Source organism: Phacochoerus africanus, chromosome 16 (genome assembly GCF_016906955.1).
Source record: "Phacochoerus africanus isolate WHEZ1 chromosome 16, ROS_Pafr_v1, whole genome shotgun sequence".
NCBI classification, from domain to species: domain Eukaryota; kingdom Metazoa; phylum Chordata; class Mammalia; order Artiodactyla; family Suidae; genus Phacochoerus; species Phacochoerus africanus.
In genome coordinates this window covers 41,366,488-41,384,290 of record NC_062559.1, presented here as the reverse complement: position 1 = coordinate 41,384,290, position 17,803 = coordinate 41,366,488, and the positions used below count along the sequence as shown (strand labels likewise).

Below are 17,803 nucleotides of genomic sequence, written 5' to 3'. Positions count from 1 at the left end.
TTAATGTTAGCATTAGGAAGAGTACAGTGAAATGACAAACTCATTGCTAAAAGTATAAAATAATACTACTTTCCTGGAAATCACTTGGACAATCATGGGTCAAAAACCTAAACTGTACACACAGTCTTTGAGCGAGTAATTCTACCTACAGGAATCTGTCCTAAATCCATATTTACAGACTCTGAGGAAGACTTATGTACAAGAATGTATTAATAATAAAATGCCAGATTATTAATGCATACAGTCAGCTCTTTGTATCTACAAATGCAGAACTGTAGATGCAGAGGTCTGACTCTAAGGGACCCGAGGAACCGTGGATTTTGGTATCCGGGGGGGGGGCGTCCTGGAAGGGATTCCCCCTTGGATACTGAGGGATGACTGCATATAAATAAATTACGGTTATAACCATAGGAAATGTTAATCAATCACAGAAATATTTTTAACATGTAGTAACATGGAAGAAAGCTCAATAATAGCAGATTTTAAGAGGGAGGAAACAAAACTCTACCTAAAGTATAATCTCACTCTAGAAAAATAAAAGTAATAAAGATTAGAAGGAGAGGTCATCTGGATTAGTGCTCAGTGGTAGCATTTTGGGGACATCTTTCCTTCTTATAATATGTGTTATTTTTCAGAGTTTTCTATCTCTTTTACAATCTCTCCTTTCTTCCAAGTTCTACTTGGAACTTAATTAGGCTAGAGACTTAAGTTTCTACATGGAGACAGAGTAACCCATAGATAGCTCTCATATTAAGTCATGAATGCCTCACATTTTCTGGCATATGGGATCCAGTACAGATCACACATGCTCTCCATACGTCTCAGTCGTACAGACTTGCTACCCTTTACAAGAACCCGCTATGAGTCAGTACAGTGCTAAACTGATAGGCATTCCTTCTAATTCTTATCAACACGCAGACAGACGAGAAAACAGAAGGTCCAAGAAGCTGCGTAAGTGCAGTGAGCCTACACAGTTTGAACATGGCGCAGTTGGGATCTGAACCCAAGTCTCTCTCGCTCTCACCAAAGGCTCACCCTCCTGCACCATCTGTCTCTGCAGAGCATGTCCAGAGGAACAGCAAAGTCAATCAAGGGCCTATTCCTTCCATCAGTGAGCAGGAGAGATTGTGCACCAACTAGGAATATGGTACCCATTCCTGGAAGAACCTTACAGGTGTGGATGACAAAGTTCTCTGACCACATGGGGTTGACTGGACACACAAGGGGCCAGATTCCCCCCTCATCAACGGCTAAACTCAATTCCTGAGAAACCAGTCCTTTCTGCGGCCTGTGGTCCCTAAGTTGATGACGCAATGCCATTTACCCACCTGGCAAGGTAAGGCGACTCGTGGAGCTAGTGCTTGGAGCTGGGGAGCCATGAGAACGCTTCTTTGTGCCTGGAAAGAGGAAAAGGACGGTAAGAAAGAGTAGGATTGTGGACTGAGTTTTTGAACCAGTGAACGCGCATCTGCAATGTTATCAAATGGTCTAAAAGTCTGGCTCTGAAACCAACATTTAGAAGGCGGTTGGAAGAGGCTGAGGGAGCAGCGCATAGTCCATGGTCCAGAGAAGCCAGGCGCACAGTCTTTACCTCTGTGTGATGGTTCTCAGTCTCCTGATCGGCAAATTTGGTCTTTACGGACCCACACCTCTCAGCAGGAATGTGCTCTAGGATCCCCAAGGAAGTGTTCTAACCAGGCAGCTGCCTGGGCGCCACCCCCAGAGACTCCATGTCCCTTGTACTGGGCTGACGCCTCTGGTTTCAAGGTCCACCCCAGCTGATTCTGAGATGCATCAGAGTGAAGAAGCACTGCTGTGAAAGGGGAAGTTGTGGATTTAGCAGTGAGGCGTCAGGCCTTGTCCCCTTCGCCTTTACTCCCTGTTGGACCTGCGGCAACTTGATGTCTCCCAAGAGCTGTCATGATGAAATCTTCGGCGGCAAGATGAGGAAAACGCAAACTACATCATAGGGTTCGGGTGGGAAGTAAAAGAACTGAGCTGTGTGAGGGTGCTCGGGAGCCGTGGGAGACCACGCGAAGCTAGGCTGGTGGGGTCCGGGCGTGCCTGCAGCCGGGGATGATGTTCCTTTGAGGAAAGGGATTAGCGAAAGCTCCTGTTTACAGCTCTGGCTACGACGAACTCCAAAGGCAGGAAGGAGAGAGCAAAACGAAGGGAGGGCTGAATTGCTCTGCAAAACAACTTCACAGGTTTGCATATACGTGTGTGTGTATATATACACATAACGGCATAGAGAGTATGTATAAATATACATATACATGTAAAATGCACATGCACACACCTATACCTACACAGAAATATATCTTATACATAAATGCAGATATTACTTGTTCACTCATTTCTTTATTTGGCCACCCAGAATGGGGGCAAACGACGCCTGGAGGCTGGAGTCTAGCAACACGACCTACGCCTGGAGTCCGAGGTGGCAGAAACGCAGAGAGAACCCTTAGGCAGAGGATGTGCAGGAGTCAATGTCACGTTATTTCTGTCACAAGTCCCCTGAACCTATGCCAACGTTTTTGTAAAGTCTCCTTTGCATGCAGGGGTCTGGTGTGAGCAGAGGCTGTGTGAGTCTGAACACAGTCCTGGGTAAAGAGAAGGAGAGGGTGACCGACTGGTCTCCACATCAGAGGAGGCGGGAACTCGGGATGGGCTGCGGGCGAGCACCTCCTACTCTGAGATGTGGAGAAATACACTAGGCAGGGTGCTGGAGATGGTTTCATGTGAGTCTTAACATTCTGTGTCACTGCTAATTATTACTATTATTATTACTGTCACAGCAACAGTACTGTTAATAGTAGTGATAGTAAAAATAGAAAACACAAAATTAACCCAAACACCTCAGACCCACAAAAACTGTTTTTTTTTGTTTGTTTGTTTGGTTTGCCTTTTTTTGTCTTTTCTAGAGCCACTCCCGTGGCATATGGAGGTTCCCAGGCTAGGGGTCTAATCAGAGCTGTAGCCACCAGCCTACACCAGTGCCACAGCAATGCCAGATCCAAGCCGCGTCTGCAACCTACACCACAGCTCACGGCAACGCCCGGTCCTTAACCCACTGAGCAAGGCCAGGGATCGAACCCGCAACCTCATGGTTCCTAGTTGGATTCGTTAACCACTGAGCCACAACAGGAACTCCCAAGAACTGTTAATTTGTCCGAGGTGAGAGGAGCTGTCTAGCAGAGTGCTAGGTCTTCAGTTTCTGGGTCTCGCAGGTGCCCTGAATGTCGGAGTTGGGGGAACCTTAGAGGGTTCCGAACGGGCTGTAACTGCGTGGGAGGCGATTGTGATACACATGGCTTCAGGGTCCTCTCCTGGACCTGCTGAAGGGGACTGTCCAGGGGATGGAGCCGCAGGTTTGCAGGTCAACACGTTTCCCCATTCCCCAGGTGAGGCTAAAGATCATCCATCAAATGGGGTGCTCAGACACCCGAGGCAAAAAGGTTTGCCCAAAGTGAGACGCTGGGGTCCAGGCCAGGGCCTCATCACTGCACAGCTCCGAGGGGTGCCGCTTGCACTGTTCCCGGCAGGAAGAACGGTGGACCTGAGTGTGTCACAAGTCGGCTCCAGTAACGGGGCTCCCAGGATGCAGATCCTCGCCGCTGGGCTCCTCGTCCAGAACCATTCCTGACCCACTGGATCAGCCTCCGCCGTGGGGAAGCCAGAGACTCAGGGTGTTTATCCCTCCACTCAGGAGACACTTGATGTGTCTGTCCCACTGTCCCTTTGGGATAGGGTTTCTCACGGTCTAAAGATCATTCCTGGCCGGGCCGGCTGTCCTGTGCAGAGCAGGAGGTTTAGCAGCCTCTCTGGCCGCTGCCCACTAGGTGTCAGCAGCACCTTCCCTGTCGTGAAAATCACGAAACATCTCCCAGGCACTGACACATGTTCCTGAGGAGCAGAGCTGCCCTCAGTTGAGGACACCTGCTTTAGGAAGGAGGCGGGGTTTAGGGTTTTTCATTCAGAGCTGTGATTCGCAATTTGGCCACTTGGTCATTAATAAGAGTCACTGCCACACAAGCACCATTTCTAGGCACTGTATTAATTTGGGACAATTAAAGGTATGTCAGTTATCTTTTCTGATGCTACCTCTCTGAGGAAAAAATGATTTCCAATTTATGGAATTTGGAGACAAACAGAATGTAAGTAATTTGTACAAAGTTACTGAAATAATATGTACAAAGCCGGAGGGCAAAATTTAAACCCAGAGCCTACAAAAACTTGTCCCAACAACACTTGCTCTTTCTTGACTCATCCATTACTCACGTTTCCTTCAAATGCTGTCTTCCAAAATTTGCATAAGCCCGAGAACAAGCTGGGACCTTTGTTTTAACGAAAAGGAAAAACCAAACCGGATTCCCAGGCCCAACCTAGCACTAGTGAGCCAGCATTTCTGGAGGGGCCTGGGTGTTTGACAAGCATCCCAGGGGATTCTGAGCTTCAGGGAGGCTTGGAAAAGCTTGTGTGATAGACATTCCCTTCTTTTCCTCTACCGTTGGGAAAGGCGGCACCCTGCTTCCCACGGCTATTCTCATGAAGCTGAGAGAGCAAAGGCAAGGTGACCTCATTCGGCACTTAAAAACCTGCAGAGCACTGGATGGTGACAACCTTTTAATGGCGGTGCCACTGCCAGGTGAGTTCATAGAAACGCTTCATGCACTTAAAAATAAAAATCACCTGCTCCGATCTTCCCAAAGCCTGAAGCTCCATGGCTTTTTCTTGGGGCAGCTTTTCAGCCCCTGCACCTCTCCTCTGCAGACAGTGAATGAGACAGGAACCTCTGGGGACTGTTGGTCCGTGGAAACGCAGCTCTGCGAGCCCTCAAGCAACACTCTTGTTTTCTCTGTACGCTTGACAAAGCGCCCAATACATCAGGGAAAGGGAGACACCACCCTCGCCTCTCCTAATCAGGAGTCAGAAACAGGCAGCAAGCAGAGACGCATAAAACAAACTTGCTGGCAATTTCTCCTGACCAGCAGGTGGCACCAGGGACCCCTGGGCCGGGGGGCAGGGGTGGGGGGGATGGGAAGAAGGGGGGGGTGGTTAGGCTGGGAGTCAGTCTCCTGTGAGTGCCCCGTTAAGTGAGGTTGGTTCCCTGAAATCATTTTCCCTTCTGCAGCCCCCACATCACCTATTCCTTTACTCACAGTTCCATTTGTGGGGATAATAGCTCATGCACCTTTCATTTTCTCAAACTCTGTGCCCCTCCCTGGCTCCCATGTCCAGGAAAAATGTCAGAAACTGAGCTGGAAGATCCATGCCCAGATGAGCTTGCAAAGTGCGCCCTGTTCTTCCGGCCCGCAGGCACATGGGATCTACTGCAGAGGTCCACCTGAGATGCTGCTCCGGGAGTCACTCGGAAGTCCCTCTGCCAGCGGGGCTCTTCAATCCCGGCTCCACACTGGGATGGTCTGGGGAGTTTTGCCGGTACCTGGGCCCGCTCCCCTTAGAAGTGCTGCTGAATTGATCTGGGGTGGGCCCCGGGTCAGCTTGTCCTGCCCCCATGAGGGAAATCTCTTTCTTTCAGCTGTCAGGGGACGCGTGCTTTCTTCGCAACAGCTGGCCTGTGCTTTATCCTCAGGGATGATGCGAAGCTTGTAAATGGTTTCTTCTCATGTTTATTTAGGTTTTCAGGAAACTCTGATCCAATTCGAGACCTGATGCTGGGAGCCGGGGAGGCCCATTCAGGCTACAGGACTGTGCACTAACACGTGCCCTGTTTGGCTCTATCTACATCAGCTCTCCTTTCTGCTTCTGCTTTTTATTTTGCAGTCTTTGTTTTTTTCAAAACAAATTGCTAAATGTATGTGCTTGTAGACTTCTGAAATATTTTGTAGATGAGGCAAATAGAAGAAAAACATGACTAAACGCCTCCATCAGTGCTGACATGGCCAAGTACCATTTTCCTCATCTATAAACCTTTTAAAAACATCCATTTCAGGGTGTCATTGTGAGGATCAAGTGAAAGCACTTGGCAAACTGTAGCGCAATAGAGTGTTTGTTATTAGTTTATATCCAAAAGAAGGGTGTGTGTGTGTGTGTGTGTGTGTGTGTGAGAAGTAGCTAGTTTGCCATCTTAAGCATTTGAAGGTCACTCATTACATTGTCCTTGACCCACGGCATGTGACTGCCCAAAGAGGAAACAACCCGATTTGTCAGCTCGGGGCAGAAATGTCATTGCTGCAGCTCGTGTGACTGGAAGTATCTTTTGACAAAGGAATAGCTTTCAGATATTTCAAATTACTGTCCTTGGTTGGCTCAGCTAAGGGGCAATGACTCCAATTCATTAGGAGTCTGGAGAGGAGGACAGTGACGTCAGTGACGTCCCAGGCTACCCGCCTTGGGGCAAATGCATACACCTAAGATCGGGATGCGGGGTTAGCACTAACCCAATGACTGGCGGCTTGACCTTCTGCAAGTAGGGTGAGCTTGGCCAGGCCCACACCTGCTGGCAAAGGGTGATTTCAGAGCCCTTGAGACCCAGCGCCATCATTATAATGGTGCCGCAATAGCAATGCTGTTATAGCACAAGCAGGTCCCAAGGCAGAGGAGGGGGCTGAAGGGCTGAAGTAGGAAAAGTGTCTGTCAGCCACATCTTCACTCTCTTTCAGCCTAGGGCAGTGTCTGCTTTTATTTTATTAGTAGTAATAGCATTGTTTTGTCTTTTTAGGGCTGCACCCGCTATATATGGAGATTCCCAGGCTAGGGGTCGGTTAGGAACTACAGCTGCCCACCTGCGCCACAGCCACAGCAACATGGGATCCCAGCCTCATATGTGACCTACACCATAGCTCATGGCAACACCAGATCCTTAACCCACAGAGCAAGGCCAGGGATGGAACCTGCATCCTCATGGATGCCAGTCAGATTCGTTTCCCCTGTGCCACAACAGAAACTCCACAGTGTCTGATTTTATGATACCCACAGCCTCTGGTCACCAGTGCTGTGCACACATACCAACATTTTCTCTGTGCTCCATCTGGCCAGTGTCAGAGATCAGCAAGCTGGAAGGAATCCTCCTCCTTGCCCCTTTGCAGCCTTGACAAAAGTGCATCAAGAGAAGTCCATGTTCTGCTTAGGGCTGTGGAATCTCTGAAAATTTGAACACCTTCAAATCCACCTCCTGTACTTTTGTAAGAGTTTCTTTCCAATAGGATGTAAATTAGAGCGGCACCGTCAGAGTGTTTGATAGCATCCTCCCTCCACAATACAACCGTGAATACCATGCTTGCTTTTGCGTGACTTGATCTCTGCTCAGCATAAAGAACAATGATCAAAACACAAGAGCTATTGAGACATGCAACATGATATGCTTAAATGTGTCTGTCTTAATATTTGAATATGCTTTGGAATTGGGCCATATGAACAAGGAGTCCAAAAAATGGTCCACAGGCTTTGACCCAGGAATCTAAGAATTTTTCCAATAGAGAGATTCAGAAAGGCAACAAAGCTTTATGCACAAAGAACCCAGCTGCTATTATTTACAACTGCGAAAAATAAAATGAACGCATGTAACTTAATTGTCCAACAGCAGAGAGACCGTTAAGTAAACTGCAGTAGAGCCACAAGATGAAAAGTTCTGTTGTACCTGAAATAATATTAATAGTTTTTTTTAATATAAATGGCATAATGCTTACAATCCAATGTTATGGGAACAAACCGTAATACAAAATTAACTGTACTGTTCAGTATGGCCTCAACTGTGTAAAAATACATACCAAGAGACCATAAAGAAATACAGCAAATAATGACAGTGAATAATTGCTGAATGGGGTATTACAAGTGATTTTAATTGTATTATACTTCTCTATATTTTTCAAAATGAGTAAGTTGTTTTTTGCTTTCAGAAAAAAAAAAAGAAATTAAAAAAAAAGTTTCTCTGCCTGGTAAACACAGCCACCTGGAAAGACCATCACAATCCCTTTTGTCAGAGTAATAATCCGGTGGAGTTACTACACAGGAAGAAAACACAGAGGCGGCCCAGATAAAGGGGTGGTATTTATGTAATATGCACCATCACCACTAGGGGCGTCCCTCTCAGCGGCTCGTTTGAAGAAGGCAGGATGGACACCACTTACTAATTAAACCGCATATATATATGGTCACCAACAGGGGTAATGACGATTGCCTCGTCAGACTCCTTATGTTTGTGGCTGGAAAGAAAGAAAAGATTGCCAGGTATCCCTTTCAGGAGAAGGAGAAAGAAAAAATGTTTGGAATTTGAAAACTAGTGTTGTGAAAATGTAAAAGCATATTATGGTACCAAGAAAACAACATATGGAAACCAGCCTAATTCCTTGATTACTGACATTTCTTATACCTCCAAGGAGCTTCTGATAACCCATCTACTTCATCCTTCAAAAAATATTATATGAGACATGATACTGTGTATATCTTCAATGTGCAGACAGAAGCACTTGGTACCAAGGCATTGTGTGGCATTTGGAGGAATACAAAAGACAGATGGTGGAGTGAGTTTGGACAGCCTCATATCTGGGACAAAACACGGAAAACAATGAAAAACATTAAAATAAAGAAAAAACAGTCTTTTCATTTTTCAAATTCCAATAGGGAGGTTAACTCATTGTTTTTATTTGGTAATCAGAAGAACATACAAGTACTTATTTGTTACGAGATGCCGGGGAAAATTATACATTGAAGGAGTGTCGGCCTCATCTGTGCAGTAAAGGTTCACAATAAACACAATTTATTGAGAGTAGTTTAGCATATTCTGTTTTATATGAATCCCTATGATTTATTTTGCATTTAGAGATGTGATGCTATGTCATCTGAATAGTTGTTTTTTTAGTACAAACCAGCATCACAGAGAACAAAACACTCTGGAGAATGGATGGTCACTCTCTTGCCTTATGAGACACAAATGCAAACTGCAACTTCATTTTATCTGCTAGAAACACATTTCACATCATGGAAGTACACTCCATCTCTGCCGGAAAATACAAAGTCTATTTTATCATCTTCCTTTTGGGAAGAGCTTTCTCAGGACCTATCTGGAAATTCCTTCCTTACTCCTCCTAAAGAACTGTGTATTCGGCATCATTTGGGCTAGGGTTTGGGGTTTGGGTTCTGCTTATCTCCCTCTTTGAAGTCTTGATTTTAATCCAGACATCTCCCTGAAATCCAGCTGAAGCGCAGGAAAATCTAAGGCTGAGGAGATGAGCTGAATCATCCGTTCACACATGGCCAGTGCCCGAGAAAGGAGAGGGTCTATAGAGCCATGGGGAGGGCACAGCATCCTAAGGAGAAAAATCTTGTGCCCAAACTGTGCCCTACACTGAGGGAGGATAATAAGAGCATTCTACTAGACTCACGGCAAGTCACCTTGCTTTAGGTAACTGATCTCCCATGAGGATTTCCTTTTTCTTGCTTCCTTTCCCCAAACTATTTCCTCCTCCCCACCTGCCCACACCCATGCCTGGCCCACAGCATTTCCTCATATGGATCACACTGGAACAAGATGATTTTGTTTTTTTCCGTTATTTTGTGTTTCCATGTGCTAAAACAATGTTGCAAGCAGGACGGCTTGCCTGGACAGAGGCAAAAGAAGGAATTGCAAAAGACAGAAAAATGAGAGAAGGAAATAAGGGAAAGGGGAAAGAAAGAGTATGAAAAAAAGGAGAGAACGCTTAAACTAGGAGGAATCTGGCTGTACAGTGGGCACCAGAGCTGATTAAAAACCTAACCAAGCTCTACAAAGGAAAATAGCAAAAATTTTTATAAACTTTTTACAGCATATAAAATTGTATAAAAATATCATCAAAGCAAGAAAAAAGGAAAATGTATACTCTACAGTTCTAGCTCTAGACTCAGTTACCAGAAAATCCCTATGGCTGAAGATTTATACTAGGTAGACTGGTGGGTGACTCTACTCTGTACCATCACACACATACCCACTTAAAGACAAGGACACTGGCACACAAACACCTACCCCAAGATAGATCACAACGGAGAAGCGAAATCTATACAAGGAATGCCTCCCGGGCAATCTACTTAAAAGCCAATCCATGGCTGCTGGGGTTTAATGGGCATCATTTTAAATGAATTCTCCTGCACCTCATCTGACAGCGAAATGCCTCTGTTGGTTCAGAAGCCAGCTCCCATGAAGATATTATGCGTGAGGTTCAGGAAACATGGCTGCCAAGAGCCACTGACTGGTCTACCCCAGCCAGCATTGAACCCAGAGGTGGTGAGATTTCCCCAGTGGAGACTGAGTAAGTGTGCCCTGAGTGAGATGAAGGGCTCACACACCACCCCCTGCCTCGCCCCTTGGTTCAGTGGATGGCAATCTAGGCTGGGTTCAAGTTCATGTAGTCAGGCCAGCCATTGCCAGTGTCAATCCATTTCTACTTGGGAACATAAACCAGAAAAAATGTGAATTCATTTCAAATATGTCTGCTGACATTTTAAAGAAAAAAAAAATGGGTGAGGTGGAGGGGCATTCGTTAAAAATAATCAGGAATTAATAATGTTTCAACTGACTCTCCTGACGCTTTCTGTCCAAGGCTCCTGCCGTACCCGACTCTTGTTCAATGTAAAAACAAGATGTTCTTTCGATGAAACGATTCTTGTCGATTCCTGGAGGAGCATCCAGTCTTTTGCAAATGTCCAGGGAGAACATGCAGAGGACTCCTTCCCATTTTTCTAAACTTCCCCAGACCCAAATTCACTTATAGGATGAACCCTGTGTAATGTCCAAGAGGCTCTGTGACCATTCTAATTCCACCATTGCTTCTGTGCCCACCAGCATCTTTTAATGAGAGGGAATCTTCACGACTGAAATCTGGTTCTGGCAGGTAATGTGTTTCTTGGTTCTCAGAGGGATATTTTATAGAAATATTGTGCTGTTCGTTACAATTTTTTTCATTAAGTGCATTTTCTAAGTGATAATGAGGCCTTTAATCATGGATCACTGTTGATGAATTACAAATACTACTTTCCACTTATTCACACAGAAGATCCAATATAATATCACTATTGCAACGTTAAAGAAATAACATTTAGTGTTGTGGTGGTTTTATACTATACTGACCACAGTATTGGCAGAGGAAAAATTGGGAAATGCTGCACATATAAAACCATTTTGTTTTAAGGAAGTCTATTTTGGATTTTATTTTATTTTTTTAATTTTTTAGGATCGCACCCACGGCGTATGGAGGTTCCCCGGCTAGGGGTCGAATCAGAGCTTTTGCTGCCAGCCTACACCACAGCCACAGCAACGCCAGCTCTGAGCCATGTCTGCAACCTACACCACAGTTCACAGCAACGCAGGATCCTTAACCCTCTGAGGCGGCCAGGGATCGGACCCACATCCTCCAGGATACTACGTCCTCATGGATACTAGTCAGATTCATTTCTGCTGAGCCACAATGGGAACTCCCTTGGATTTTAAATGTTACAACTTGGATTATAAATAAATCTACTGGTAATGCTGTATGGATTAGTGTTACATCCCTTTTGGAAGAGCCTTTTCATATAAATCCTCTTTTGGTTTTGCTTTTTCATTTTTTTGTTTTTCTGAAACCCAAAGACCATAGAGAAATTTTAATTATGGTCATAAACTTGGCTCTGATCATTTTCCCCGCGCTGCTTGCAGTTTCCGATCCCTGATAAAAAGCTATTTGTGTCACAAGGGTGTGTCTGCACATACTTAGAGCATAAGCCTGAGCAATATGATTGACATATAGAAGCTGTTGAGTAAATTTTCAGGTAAACTGGAACTCCGTTTGTACTCAGGAGAGTAGTGGAATTCAGTTGGCCAATTCTGCATGTGTTTCCAGAATGCTAAGTGTATGCAGGCACGGTGGTGGGCCAGGGCTGCAACTCCTGTGGTATGTGGGAGAATCTCAGAATCAGAATGAAGTTGATTCCCTAAAATCCCATTTATTGGGGACATACTACAACACATGCAGGTTTCAGTCTCAGAATCTTCTCTATCTCATTATGAGAACAAGATTTGTGCCTTCTTTCTTTTGGTTTCCTCCTTACTCCATGGGAAATGAATATTATGAAGTCATTTCCATCATGTAAGTCTCTGCTCAAAGGTTAAGAATAGAAGAAAATTATTATCTCTTCCTACCTATCTACCTATTATCTATCTATCTGTCTTCTTCCTATCTATCTGTTTATCCATCTATCTATCCAAAGAAAAGTGATCCATGACAGAAGTGATACAAAAATACTGAAAAGCTAGTATCCTTACTCCTAAAATATGGATTACAAAATTGGTCTCCATCTTTTTATCCGCTCTCTGTATCCCATCCTGTGATAATATTGCTCTTGACTTTTTATTTTTCACAATTACTAGAGGCATAAGTTCAAGTGGCAAATAGGATATAATGGCTTTAATTCTACAAATGTAATGAACAGATACCCTAGATTGTTCTCTTGCTCTCAGATGTCTGCTGTCAGTTTACTATTTAAGTGTATCAGGTCCTTAATGAGATCCTGTCACATGTCAATAGTTTTTTTAAAGCGCCAGGAATAAAATGGACATAGGGAGAAAACCTATTTGAATTTCATGAATTAGAAATGAGTTTCTTGCCTGCTACCATAAGCAACTAGGGCTCATAACCTAAGAAAGGTTGGTTGGCATGAGTATAAGTTGGAACAAAGGCCTGTCTATGGATCCACCATTATGGCTCCAAAACACACTGTATCACCAAAACTGGGCTGTAGAGCTATTTGGTGACCTGGGGACCCAAACTCAAGGGCTAACTCCGTTTGTCACTTTCTACCCAGGAACACGTAGAACCTGCGGTTGCCACTGGTGGGAATGACCCTAGTACTTTCCCCACATACTGGTGAATTGTTAACTCAGGTGTGTCAGCCTTTGTTTTCTATGTAACAGTGGAACGCAGAGGAAGATGCTGTAACCCATGCCAGGGAAGAACGCCTGTCCCACATCACTGCTCAACTTGGAGGAAATTCTCAAGAGAACTGAATGACCTTTAGCGAGTGAGCTAAAGCCCTGGAAATACCGAGCTTTCAGTCAATACTGCTGTCTTACCAGCTCCAGCATCAATTTATAGCACAGTAGTACATTATTTTTTATTAAAAAAATAAACAATTTTGCTTTTTTGATCAGTGTCCCTTCAAAACACTTAATAAGGATTTTAGAATAAGAGTTACATGGGGCTTTTGTTTTTCCACACTGAGGGTTCCAAGCAGAGTGCTAACCTGAATAAAATTCTCTTCCCATTCTTTTCCAGCTAAATGGATGACTTAAAGCAAATGAAAAACATTCCCATCTTTATTGGTGCTAGAAAAAAATGGCTATATTCCTATTTCTGTTTCAAATAGTGTGCAGTCTTGCTTGTCAGTATATAAAAAGGGGAGCTGCAGGCTTTCCATTTTGACTGGCTGCAAAGCTCTACATAGAAAAATATAGAACTGAAACGAGGTAAAAGGTTCAGACTCCAAGGTCAAGATCTGACATGCACTGGTTGTATTTCACTCCTATATGAAACCACACCACCCCAAAGAACATCGTTTGCAAACTGATGTCCCATGAACTGAATGCAGTTCACAGGCATGTTTTCTTTGGCCAGCACAGTGTTTGTAAGTTTCTGAATGAGTTGCCAATAGTAAAAAAAACTGGAGAGTGTTTATATAAAATCTTAGGTATCTTGGGCCCCTCATTCCTACACAGCACTAATCCCAGAGCTGCCTAGCAACAGCCCCAACTGGCAGCACCTCCCCACCCACTTCCTCGCAGCCCCTACAGCCCTTTACTGCCTCACCGATACCCAGGTCACTATGAACTGCCATTTACCACAATCATTCTAATATCATGCTTGCTTTACTCATTTACTTGACTTGCTAGGCTCTTGTTTTGAATGGGTGACCACATGGTTTACTGCGGTTACTGTTAGGAAAACAGGAGGAGCAACAGAAAAATCCATGTTCTTACAAGCTAACTATTAGGTTTACGTAACATTTAGATTCCTTTAAGAACCCTGATCTAATATCAGTATGTGATGGTGCATTCTACACAGCAGTTCTGCAGAGCTTTCTGTCGGGGAACAAAAGGCCTTGCAGACCACATACCATATTCTCCTTCTTTCTGTCTGAAGAAACACCAACATTTTGCCTTCGTGATGAGAGGATATTTTTAAATGTTTGTTTTTGTGCTTGTTTAATGTGGAAATGCAATCTGCAACAAGGAACACACTTGAGACTATTGTCTAGCTCTTTCTCTTCCTCTTACTCATTCTCCTCCATCACCAACATATTCACGTGATCTACCCTTAGGAAAGACTCAAAGATTCCTTTCTGAGCCACCACCACATTTTAAGAATCGGTTTTACCCAAATCACACCATTCAGATCCACAAAATTACTTGACTTGCACTCCATTGGATCCCACTGTTGACTTGGCTTCAGGGGGCTGTATTTTTATTCTCTTTCCAGGCTACCTCCACTATCCTTATTTTTGACTTGTGCTACTAATCATCTCTTACCTGGTATATCTAAAGGCTCACAAAAATGAAAAAAAAAAAAATACTGGACATATCTCCCTGATACTAATTCTGTAGTACTTCCCTGAATAGAAAGAAGAGCAATGAAGTCAAACCATACATATTCAAAAGAAGAGGACCAGCCCGTGGTAAAAATTACAGTAACCACTCAGTTATGGATGTTACCCAATGAAAACACTGGGTTTCCCACCTGAACAATATGGTAATGAGTTGAAACATTCAGGTTTATATTAATGAATGCACAGGTAAATTAACCATAGAATAAAGAGTCCTATAGGAAAATCTCCTTTTTTTTTATAAAACAAAGAAAATTTCATATTATATAAATGGAAAGAAAAAGCATATGAACAAGTCTGAAAGGAAACTGGAGAAAAGGAATGTTTCTGACTTAGGAAAGTAATAACCAGAGAGCAAAATCATCATCTTAGCTGCGCTGAAGGCCAGCCGAGCTGTGTCCACCATCGGCAACCAGTGCAAAAATAACACCATATCAGGTAATGGCATTGACAGTAATACAATGGCAATTCCTGCGTGTGTGGCTTTTTCAGGCCTCTCTCAGCATCTCCAGGATGTCCATTCCCAGCAGGCCAGACAGGTGCCTTGAAAGCCAGGGCATTAGCAAAGGATTTTGAGGAAGTCCCTTCATGTTTTGTTTCTGTTTGTGCAAAAAACCTGACGTTGTGTTGTTTGCTTGGAGTGGAGGGTGTTCCCCCACGGTTCTAAGACCTCAAACCAGCTCCCAGGAAGTCATCTCCTGGAAGGACATGACATGAGAGAAGGCCAAGTGTGGGGGGCTTGTTTTTGAAAGTTGTACACCTTCCCCAGATAGGGGTCTTTGTGGAAGAAGAGAATGAAGAAGCTCAGCTAAAATGATGCAAGACATTGGCAGCCCCTCTTATTGTCTATGAGATGTGTTTTACTCTTCTGAATCTGAAAAAAAGAAAAAGAAAAAGAAAAGTGTCAATGCTGCCTTTCCCCCCCCCACCCCGTCTCCACCCTCCAGGTCTGAGAAGAGAATCTAAGGGAAGAAAAAAGAGAGGGGGGAATCAATTAAACATTTCAAGACTAGTCACTGCCGTCTCCTTTGTTACAGAATCATTCTATTCATAAAGGGGAAATCTCAGTGGAGAATTTTAAACACTGGTTACACTGGAAGCCTTAATAGTTGCTTTAAACGAAATCATCAAACGCTTTGTTCATGCAATATAGATTTTTTGCTTTTTAGGGCCCCACCTGTGGCATGTGGAAGTTTCCAGGTTAGGGGTCGAATCAGAGCTACAGCTGCCGGCCTACGCCACAGCCACAGCAACATGGGATCCGAGCCATGTTTGCAACCTACACCACCAGCTCACAGCAATGATGGATCCTTAACCCACTGAGCAAGGCCAGGGATGGAACCTGCATCCTCATGGATACCAATTGGGCTCATTACCACTGAGCCACAAAGGGAATTTCCGGCAATATGGATATTAAGACTTGTTATTTTGCAATCAGGGTGACAGTGACTGCCACATCTGGTCAATTTGCCTCAGAGGTCAGTGGGTTTGGAAGTAATCAGATACATCTAAGCCCAATCATTTCCATAAGCAATGCTGCTCCATCAGGATCCACAGCTGTCTGAGGAGGACATTCCACCCCAGACTACAGATTCCTCATGAGCAGGGAAATATCTTATTTATCTTTATAATTCTTCTTGCATGTAGTGCAAGGTCTGCCACATACCATGTGCTTAACAAATGCTTCCCAAGAGATTTCAAGCAAGATGCGTCCCAACTGAAATCACTGTGCAAATGGATAAAATCACCTGACTGCTCTACTGGGCCTAGAGTGAGGTGGTGGAAGAAAACCAAGATTGAACAGGACTAATTGATGGAAATAAACAATACTGGATTTTTTTCACCTGGCCTGCTCTACAACATAAAACCCCAGTGGACTTGGACTGGATTTTTTAAAAACAAACAAAAATGATGATGGTATTGCTTCCCCTAAGTGTTGTCTACTGCAAGTCATCATGCCTCACAGTGAGAGGGTTCCCTCCTGTGCAGGGTCCCAGAGGGATACGAGATTTTAAGAAGGGTAGCACCATCATTTATAGAAATGTTAGGAGTCATTAGAGGACAAGGAAAGTTTCCCATTCAACTTCAAAAACTAAGATACTCTCCTAAATAAGACTTAGTCGAAATTAGGCTCAAACTAGTTGGGAGATAAGAGAGCCCTTTCCAATCTAGTGTAATTACGGTCAAATCTCAATTTTTCAGGGGCCATTGATCCAGGCCTCCTGTGGTTCCTCTTTCTTCATTCTAATCCTGTATGTGTTTACTCTCCATTAGCACCTTCACCCACTTGGGAGAAAAGACAGAAAAAAGAAAAGCTTCTAACTACTTCACTCTGATGCTAGCAGGAAAGTTGACAGTTGCCTCACTGGAATTTGCCAGTGAGGGAAAGAGGTGAAACAAAAGCTGAATCAAAGATTCGAAATTTTCCATTGTTTCTGATCATCTCTGCATAGCTCGGGCCACAAGGGAAGTGCAAGAGAGCACAGCTTGGTGCTCTGGCCCTGTCATGATCCGCATGGGGTCATCCATAATGAGACTTCTTTTAGATGGTCATGACAGCACTAAGCACCTTAAAAGATGCCCCAGGCCCTCAAATATAAAACCCAGTTGTGCTGTGATGATACAGGGTTAGGTTTAATTGTTTTACTAAATGACAAATTGGTTGGAAGGAAGCTAGGGAGAGCTAGCTGGAGGTGGGCAACATAGATCACTCTTACACCCAGTGAGCTCCAAGCAGCCAACAAGGACAGGGATGCACCTCCTGTGTCATGCAGCCTGGCGTAGCAGGGGCTGGCTGTCCAGACTGCTGCATTCCAGAGATGGAAGAGATCCCTCCAGGGTGTTAATGGAACCCAAAGGCCCCTGAGAGGAGATCTTCCTCCTTTGCTAGTCACTGCTCATGAGTGAGATGGGGAGACAGCTGGCTTTGGCTCTCTACCCTCCCTCCCTCAACCTTCTGGTCAAAGAATGGAAGAATGGAGTTCTCGTTGTGGCGCAGCAGAAATAAATCCAACTAGGAACCATGAGGCTGCAGGTTCAATCCCTGGCCTTGCTCAGTGTGTTTAGCTCGGATCTGGTGTTGCCGTGGGCTGTGGTGTAGGTCGCAGACACAGCTCAGATCCCGTGTTGCTGTGACTGTGGTGAAGGCTGGCGGGTGTAGCTCCAATTCAACCTCTAGCCTGGGAATGTTCATATGCTGCGGGCACAGCCCTAAAAAGCAAAAAAAAAAAAAAAA

At 44.4% G+C, this 17,803-nt stretch overlaps 1 protein-coding gene across 5 annotated transcripts in view; it reads right to left on the bottom strand.

The window, feature by feature from the left end:
• Positions 1 to 17,803, bottom strand: part of PDE1C (phosphodiesterase 1C) — a 496,227-nt gene that overhangs the window by 16,059 nt on the left and 462,365 nt on the right. For 4 of the 5 annotated variants that reach the window (XM_047763086.1, XM_047763087.1, XM_047763089.1 and 1 more), the window contains one exon: positions 1,329 to 1,397. In XM_047763086.1, the coding sequence (XP_047619042.1) occupies positions 1,329 to 1,397 (69 nt within the window). Of the gene's footprint in view, positions 1 to 1,328; positions 1,398 to 15,385; positions 15,443 to 17,803 lie in introns of those variants that run through there. The other variant, XM_047763091.1, reaches the window with a different exon arrangement.